Source organism: Gasterosteus aculeatus, chromosome 13, assembly GCF_964276395.1.
Source record: "Gasterosteus aculeatus chromosome 13, fGasAcu3.hap1.1, whole genome shotgun sequence".
Classification (NCBI taxonomy): domain Eukaryota; kingdom Metazoa; phylum Chordata; class Actinopteri; order Perciformes; family Gasterosteidae; genus Gasterosteus; species Gasterosteus aculeatus.
In genome coordinates, this window is record NC_135701.1 from 21,681,709 (window position 1) to 21,691,008 (window position 9,300).

General features: G+C 50.6%; 1 protein-coding gene across 2 annotated transcripts in view; it reads right to left on the minus strand.

The window, feature by feature from the left end:
- The window catches only part of cfap299 (cilia and flagella associated protein 299), a 44,810-nt gene that overhangs the window by 3,156 nt on the left and 32,354 nt on the right, over window positions 1-9,300 (minus strand). The window contains exons 4-5 of one of the 2 annotated variants that reach the window (XM_078086326.1): window positions 6,448-6,590; window positions 816-945 (exon numbers count right to left, since the gene is read on the minus strand). In XM_078086326.1, coding sequence (XP_077942452.1) covers window positions 816-945; window positions 6,448-6,590 — 273 coding nt within the window. The remainder of the gene's footprint in view (window positions 1-815; window positions 946-6,447; window positions 6,591-9,300) is intronic. The other variant, XM_078086325.1, reaches the window with a different exon arrangement.

Sequence of the window (9,300 nt, forward strand, 5' to 3'; positions counted from 1 at the left end):
AGAGACGGGGACTGCTGTCAGGCGGGAGGAAGCACCTGACCCGACCCCTCGCCCCCTCGACCCTCCGCTCTTTGTGCAGGCGGAAGGCAAAGATCTTTCCTCTCAGTTTGTCCGATTCTCTCAAGACGCTCCGAGAAACCAGGGTTCTAAACGGGTTCTTCCCGAAGGGCCGGGGTCTTAACCAGGACCCCTTTTCCTTCTGAGGCATCTGAGGGCCCTTTGGGGGAGCTTTGAATAGGAACCGCTTTTGGAACAAACTGTTCTGTGCGGAGTGTTTGAAAAAAAGGGTTTGCAGCGTGACACAAATCTGTGAGGATTGAAACTCTTGGAATTTAAAAGAGTTCTTATTAGAAATCCCCTGAGCGGTTTTTAGATGAAAGTCAATATATAAAAAATACTTTTCATAAAACGTTTCTCATATGAGGAGCTCCTCTTAAAATCACCGTCTGATAACTGAGGTCAATTAGGAGCTGGTGAAACGTCAGAAGGACGTCTGGAGGTGAAAAATGACTTTCAAACCTTTTGCATTTGATGGCTAAAACTGCAGACATCTTTAAAAAAAAGACAGTGAATGCAGCAAAATAAGGACAGGATGTACAACCAAACCACAAAGACAACAACATTAGTCCCTGTTTCCACAAAAAAGGCTTTCAAAGCAGTTTCACGCCCTGTGGCCTTTTCCTTTTCCTGGGACAATTTTACTGCCACGTAACAGGTGAAGTGATCTAATTAGCAGAGCCATTTGTCTCCCTGGGGGTCAAAAACCGAGCAGGACAACAACAACAACAACAACAACAACAGGGGCAGCAGCCTACCAGCGGGTCCACATTCAGGATCTTCTGGTCCCTCTTGTTCCTGAAGAGGAGGCCGTTGGGGTCGTCGTAGAGCACCTCGAAGTTGTGGCTGGAGTTGGACGTGGACACCTGCGTCCTCCAGTTGTAGCAGCTGTGTGGAAAGGGGACAGCGGTTGGGACGTGACTCGGTTGAAGCCATTTTGGAAGCGGAAGGGTGGTTTCAAAAGACGGTTTCAATGCAGTGGAACGGTTTCCTTTTTAGGCAGGACAGGCGGCCTTAAGACAACACATGAGCGCCATACTGAGGCACAGACATTGTCATCGTATCAATATTCCACCGCGGCTCGTGAAGGAGAGGAAAAAGCAACCAGCCGCCGAGTCCCTTTTGTAAACGGGCCGGAGGTGGAAGTCTGGTTCCAATTTTGATCGCGAGCGCTGTGTTGGAAAAAAGCCGAGGCCGGCGTTGGAGTAAAGCTTCAGCTAATAGGCAACTGAAACCAAGGAGAGGCTTGAATTCCAAAATAAATGGCAGATTCATTTACTGCGTCCGATTGGAGCACGCTCTGCTTTTCTGTTATTCTGACACGGCGGAGCAATCGTGTGTGACAGAGCGAAAGCGACTAAAATAACTACACCGAATTCATTCAGCACGTGCACCAATGCGAGGATGTGATTCATTACCTCGTAACTCAATTACGGAGCCTCCACCCCTCTCTCACACCCCCGATCGACTAAAGCTCCTCCACCAGTCTGCGAAAAAAAAAACGGCAGCTCGACAGCGTCCGGCCGGTGAGACGTTCTCGTCTCCTCTCATGCTCCATCGTTCACATCCAGAGGAACCAGCCAGGCTCCTTTGTCTTCTCGGGCCTGGAGAACGTTGAAACTGGGCCCTTCTAAAGGCGCCGCGGTGTTACGATGACACACACACACACAGGCAGCTTCACAAGGTGGAAACAAGAAGCTGGTGGGGGGCCCGATTGAGCTCTGGTGCTCCAGATGGTTTTAACATCATTGGATTCATTCTTCATGTATCAAACCACTTTTTTCCCTTTGCTCTCATCGCTATTGTCGTGGAAGGTGTTATTTCTTGCGAGGCGCTACGATGGCGTGGATGTTACGCTGGCTGAAGGTTTACTCTAGCGTGCCTCAGCTGTTCCTCGGTAGCAGCTTGTGGTCCAGGAACACAGTTGGACCTCGGGGAGGAAGCTCAGCGTGAATCTGTGAGACGTTCGCTGAGGCGTCCAAGCTGCAGCAGCAGGTTGTAAATGCGGGTCCATGACATGCGGGAGGTTACTCCCCCCCCCCGCTGTGAGGCTTCACTGGAGCCAAAGCGTGATGAACAGCCTGAGAAATACACCTGAGAAGGCTTTCATTCACATCCAGGGACGTCTGTGATCTTTGGAGTATTTTGGTTGTTTGGCCGGCGCCGAGATGTTTTCTGCAGGATCTGTTCCAGAGGTAATTTCCTGTGGAACGCCAAGTCCAGGTTTGCAAACATCTATTTGCATCCGAGCCATGAAGCTCAGACTGCGACATATTAAGCGTGCCTGCTACGCATTATGAGCGGTATAAAACCGTACCCATGTGGCCCGTCCAAAGCACACAAACCCTCCAATGCAATTTTGGGAAATGTAAATACATATTTTTCAGAATTCTCTTTTGAATACGACCAAGACCGGCGGATCCAGCCAACAGCGAGAGCCACTGGATCTACTGCCGGTATTGTGGCAACACCGTTCCCCTGCATTGGTCTGCTAAGGGATGATCCAGCTCCAAGGCTCGACTCCGTCTGGGACTCTATTGACTCAACGCAAGTCTTTAATTAGATTTGTCTTGATTGACTTGAGACTCGATCTGGAATTGGCTCACATGACGATATCTGACGATAGCGCGGGAGGTCCCTTTTTTTTAATACTACCGTGAGACGCAGCAAATCACCAACGAAACATCTCCCCTGCCAGCGTTGGGAAGGTCCAGTTGGACCACGACTGAACATTCCCGAACTGTGTGGCGAATACACTGATGCATAAAATTATACGCTGTGATAGAACGAGAGGTCTGGCATTTCTTTTCAGGTCAGCGGAGTAGAGCAGGTTCAGAATAGACTGCTGCAATGCCCCAACCAAGAAGTGCAGAATGAGGTTTGTCTCCCGAAAAATGAGATTGTCGGACGCGTGCGCACTTCTTCTCTCTGTGAATCAGACTGGACAGCGTTTCAGGGGCCTATTTATACCACAACGCAATACAACAATTAACATTTCTCTGGTCGACCACTTTTATTCCACGGTCAACCGCTTACTGTCGCGAGGGAAACGGGACAGATGGGAGATATTTTAACACGGGGCATGAAAAGGACCGACGGAAGTGCGACCCTGCGTCGTGTGTTTTACTGGACCCGCCTCCCTCGCCCCGTCCCCGATGAACGGTCACCGGGGGCGACCGGCTGCACGCTCGCTGCACATTTTGGTCGCAAAGAGCTGCGTGTTGAGGAGGCGGGACAGGAAGGCGGCGGATTTACTGCTACGCCTTCTGGAGGAGCCGGGGGGGGGGTCCGATTCCACGACGAGTCACCGATTGGCCGACAAAGCGTTTTTATCAAACACCTCTGTTTTTGCATTGCTTTTTGTTGGTGTTCATTTTAATAATGGAGTCTACGGGTCATGAGCTTTGGTGCTTTTGTTGTTTAGCAAAAAAGACCACGAGGGTAAATACAATTCGAACGTGAATATCAAAATAAAATGAATATATGACGCAAAAAATCTGCCGGGCAAAATAAGACTACAGCTAAAAGGAATCAATCAATTGAAAATACACCTGCGAATCAATTCATGGTTTATCTTGTTAAACCAGCATGTTGTGTGCAGCCAACGTGCACAGGGAAGCCCGTCGCACTCCGAGGGGATCGGGGAGTGAATGTTTGGCATCGCTCAGACGACATGTGAGAGGATACAGAAAACTCAGTGAGACTCTTTTACATCATTTAAGAGAAAAAGAGTCAATTAGGACGTGGCCTGACTTAAAGAGGGGGGGCGGGGGGGGGGGTAGAGAGGAAGGAGGAAATAGCCAGAGCGCATAAACAGATGGTCCCTTTGCCGGGGGAACATGAAATAGACATCAGAGATGCTGTAGGCACATCTGGAGTGGCAGGAAGCTGACCGGAGCTGCACATCTGTGGGATAATTAGACGAGGGTCCGGACTTTAGTGTGTGCGTATGTAAGTGTGTGACTGTGTGTGTGTGTGTGTGTGTGTGTGTGTGTGTGTGTTCTTCGCTGAAGAAGCGTGGCGCCCGGGCTCCCCGCTCACCGCTGGCTCCGTCAGCGCTGTTAGCGCTGCCAGCACTGTTAGCGCCGCTAGCGCTGTTAGCTAGCAGTGTTGAGAGGCGCGTGGGGGGAAATCAAAGCCGTGCTCTGAATATAAAGACTGGCTATCAAACTCACGTTTAATTAAAAGGTGTTAACTGAAAGGAATCAATAAGAGCAGCAATGGATCACTTTTCTTTCACTTTAAAGGAACTCTGAGAGACTAATGTCTTATTGTCGGTCACATCACGTCTTATAAAGCCACACACATTCATATAGCTTTGAAATATTTTCTTATATTCTCCCCATAATATCAGTATTTGCTAAATTTACTAAATTTGTAAAAGCCAGTTTATATTAATTTATTAGCAATTATTGCTTCTTTTGTGATGTGTTTTTGTGTTATTAGTGTCTTGCTTTGCTTAAACAGGCGTCAAGAGGCTTCAAACAGATGCTTTTACACATGATGTGTATGTGTCCCACCCCCCCGGTGAGCCCGCTCAAACGAATCAAGCCCAACGTTGTACTGATTTTTTGCCCCTTGCTGCTCTTATAGAGTCGAAGCAAAGGAGGTGACGGGGAAGTAAAAAAAAAAACACAAATGTGTAAAATCTAAATCTATTGCGCGACTGTGTGACTCAAGCTGCCTAAACAACACAAACACAGAGAGAAAAGTCTCAGGAAAGAAAAGCTGTAGCTCCTAAAATGAAACAAACTGAACTAAAAGACAAGTAAGTTCAAGGTCCTATTTCTAAAAAGGTTAATGACATTTTTTTTACATTTTCCCATGATGAATATTTCCCTCAGACTTGAACCGATCCACCCTCGCCGGTGGAGGAGGAGGGACGGGATCCAGAGTCCTGCGGTGGAGGTTTAGTGCACCGAGTGGGCAGCAGCTCCAGCATCTGCTCCCTCTTAGCAGCAACCACACTGGGTGTTATTGTTCCCGACAGAGATGAAAAAAGCAGGAGGGGGGGGGGGGGGGGGGGCAGCAGAGCATGGAAGCTTAGAAAAGTAGAAAAATAAGACAGAGGGACGCGTCAATCGGGTGGAGTTTAGTGTGTGAGTAAAGAGAAGAGAGGGTGTGTGAAGTCAGGTGGAGGGAGACCCGTGGGGGGGCCGGCGGGGGTCGGTGGGGGTCGGCGGGGGTCGGCGGGGGTCGGGGCTTCCACTCAGCGGAGAGGAGGCCGGGTTCAAGGCTACGAGCGCGCGATGAGTGACGGATCAATAAAACGATAGCGCTTCCATGCGCGACGCCTTGGTTTCAGAGAAAAGGTAAAACCTGGACCTACACTTTTCCTACACGGGGAAATCACGGTTTAATGGAACGTCGCGTAAAGAGTTCAACGAAGCCAAAGTCTGTGCTTCACAACCCTTTTTCCTCAAGCTCTGCGTTGAGTTTCTGCTCCATCAACACTTCCCTGGATGTCCGGGTCCAGCCGGAGATTCGTCCACAGCCTTTTGTGACCTTCCTGTAACCCCGTTGGCGCGCCCTGTGCCCCCTGTGTGCCCGGGGGGGGGGTTATACAGGGTGCATGTCACTTGGCTGAACCCTGCAGACAACCATGTAATACTGTCATTACCCCCGCCCCCGCCCGCTCCCGCCCGCCCCCGCCCGCCTCCGCCCGTTTGTCCTCGTGGGATTTTTCTCACGTATGTGAAATGTTGATAATATGTCCCTATGCACGAGCGTGTGGAATGCGGGGACGCGTTTTGGCTCCGGTGCTCCGCTGACACACGGCGGGTCGGTCGGGACTTTTAGCCCCCACCTGTAAGGTTGAGCAGTTCACTTGGACGGGGGGGGGGGGGGGGGGGGGGGGTTGTGCGATTGGCACGGATGCGCCCAGTTGTTCGACATACGGTTCCAAGCACCTGAGATCTGCTTTCTTTGCGGGATCTGTGTAGTCAACGTTTTCTATTTTGTTATAATAAGGATAAAATGTGCACAATAAAGATCAAGATGTCTTCAGCTGCACGGACTCGTCTTTTCTGATGAAGCGAGGAAAACACAACTCTCATACAGCTTGATGAATCCGCCATGTTACGCAAACAAGGTTCATTCTAACTGTGCATGGAAACAACCGCCTTCGTTACCCGTCGACCACCGTGAACTTTCTCCACCGAGCAGCTGGAATTTAACGATGATCTAAAACATTTCAGAGGTAAATCCGTATCAGCCAGTCAATCACGGAGGCTGGTGCTGCTACATCCGACTGTCCTGGCCCTTTGCTGGGCTCCTCCCTTGTCAACCTGCGTCTTCAATCCTCCATAATAAGATTTCCCGACCCCTCGGCGCGCTTTGAGAAAAACCTCCCCGGTCGACGTGGACGTGTTGCAATGGAAGGAGACTCACCATAAATCCCGGCGTCCTGGCAGCAGCTTCTTCTTTCCGCTGAAATACGCTTCAAAGTCTTGGGTCTTGAGTCTGTGGGCGTAGTCTATATAGCCAGATACTTCCTGTCCACCAGCATTATGATCCCTTATGAAAATGACCGACTGCAGAGAAGAAAAAAAAGGGAGAGAAAGAAGGAAAAGCCTCTGTGTAAATAATCAGTGAACGCCGCTTGTTAGAAGAGGACAGATAGAAGGTCTGCAAATCCTCCCACTTTGCAACAATAAAAAAAAAAAATACATTATACGCTTCGCATCAGAAGCAAATGCAGCTGATGCGTCTACAGAATATCCTGCTCCATGAGTGCGTGGGACCTCCGACTTACAGAAACCGGAGCCTCAGTTCCGTTCCAGCACACCTACGAGAACGCCGCCTGGAACGACGTGAGGGCTCCCCGACCTAAAGCGGTGGGCTGGTGGTGGGGTCACCGGGTAAGAGCCTCGTTGGGGAGGAAAAAAATAAAGGGGGTGGGAGTCAAATAAAGACGGAATGATGTCCTTAAAATGTGATAAATGCAAATAGAGCTGAGTGGAGTGAGTTTTTTGGGGGGGGGTTTGTTTTAATAAAGAACACTTTTTCCCCACGAGCCCGCTACGTATTGAACCACTGTTTGATGGAGCAATCGAAGAAAGAAGATCCTCGTGTGCCGCGGTGGTAGCACACGAATCTACGGACAGATTCCTGCCTACTGATCGCGTCTTTGAGGCCCAACCAGACACGAACGTGGGACAAAGGAAGGAAAGGAAAGGATGACAAATGGATTCAGACAAAGCAAATGTAAGGCAAGTTGTCAAAATCCCCTGAGGGGGGGTGGCGGCAGAACGCGAGCTGATCTTTTCATGTGGATTTGATGGTTGGGATAAGACGCGCGGTGACAATGGGCGGGAGGAATCCCAAACGCTCAGGTGTGAAGAGGTTGTTTTGTCTGCCTCCACCGAGATGAAAGGAAGGGCGTCTTTCTGCCTCGACTTGAGGAGAGCGGGACTTTTTCTTTTTCTTTTTTTTTCCCGTCTTGTCTTGTTCACTCGAGGCGTGAACGGGTCCCGCTCGTGGGTCCCTGGTGACGCGGTCAGGCGATCCGGTTAGGAATCCCTCGGCGCCATCTGCGGATGCCTTCACTGAAAAAAAAAAAAAAAAAAAGGGCGCGCGAGACAACTAGCGCTGCAGAGCTCAGGAGCTCCCAAACGTTTAAACCAGATGCTATCGGGTTCACAGCTGGCTGGAGGCCTGGGCCAGATACCCTATCTACTGGCTCCTGTCCTCCTGTCCTCCTGTCCTCCTGCAGCCAGCCCCGAAAAGACATCACACGGCGGCGTCATATATATTATACCAGGTAAAATGTTGGCGTAAAGATTAGGTGTTGTCTTGGTGTGGCGGAGTAAGTGGACTAAAGGTGTAGCGTCTCCACCAGGGTCCCTTCAGAGAACCTCTCATTCTACTGCAGCAGCGTCTCTCACAGTCCAGGGTTCTCCGGCGGGTCCAGCAATGCATTGTGGGTCCTTCAGAGAGGAGGAGGGCGCTGGGGGAACCTCCACCTTGCACCGTGGGGAACGAGTGGAGGCCTTACGTCACCTGCCAGCAGTCACCAAGTGCAGGTGCTGTGAGGGCAGCGAGCGAGAGCCGCCCCCCCCCAGATCGGCCCCTTTGTGATACTCAACATGCAGTTTGCCCCCCCTCCCCCTCTTTTTTCTCATGTGCATGTGTTGAAATTTCAGCTGGCTGGAAGGAAAACACCAGTGACCTTAAGAGGAAGGTCACATAGAACGCTGGATAATCCCACAATCTGTGCAGTTAAAAAACACAACAAAGCTTCTCAAATGCCCCCGTGCCCCCCCCCCCCCCCCCCCCCCAAAAAAAAAGAGTTTGTGTGCTCAGAAAACAAACAGTGAAACTGGAACAGTGTTGACGTTCGTAATTGTTGTGGTCTGTGAAAAAGTGCGGCCTTTCGACAATACGGAGAACCCACACAGATGTGAACTGTTTATCTGTGACGCAGCAGAGTGTCGAATGACTAACGAGATCTAACTGGTGTGAACTCACAACAAGGGCCACGGAGGCCTTAACGCTTAATGCGTCAAACCCCCCCCCCCAACCTGTCCGCGCCCCAGGGATGACGCCGGGTGGGAGCCGCCGCCGCCGCCTCCTCCTCCTCCTGCCCGTTAGCGGGTCCATTCAGGTACATTAGTCAAAAGGAAGACGCGGCGCTGTGCAGCTCCTTCCGTCCGTCGCCCCGAAGTCGCCGTTGAAGAGGAAGAGCGAGCCGCTTTCCTCACCGAGGAGGTCGTCGGGGTCACCGACCTGCACGCAGACTTCACACAGAACGTTCGTGACTCGGGCCTTTTCCATTTGTGTCGCCGTGTCGGATGCTGGTGGCGCGGAGGCCCCTGGCGTCGCTGGGTGTTCGTGCCTCGTGGTGTGTGCATGCGAGGCGGATGGAAATAATCAGAAGGCTTTTCCGTCCGCTTATAATTACAGGGTGTGTCACTCGACAGATGTCTTGGCAAGAAATGCAGCAGTTCACTGCTCAAAAGGACTTCTTGCCCTACACGGTGGTTTAACGTTATATCTGTATTATATTAAAGCGCCGCACAAAAACACTGCACACGGAATGACGCTTTATTCTTCGCAGTGCGTTATTGCATCAGAGGACTTTCTCCTTTTCAGGGATTTTTTTCTGTTTTTTCTCGATCGTTCCTTTTTACATATCTGCATTCATGGTGATCTTCTGCATTAAATACACGTGTCCAGCAGCTTTATGTTGTTTCCTTTCTTCCCGGAGAACTGGGCTGTAACTGTGTGTGGTTTTGCACATCT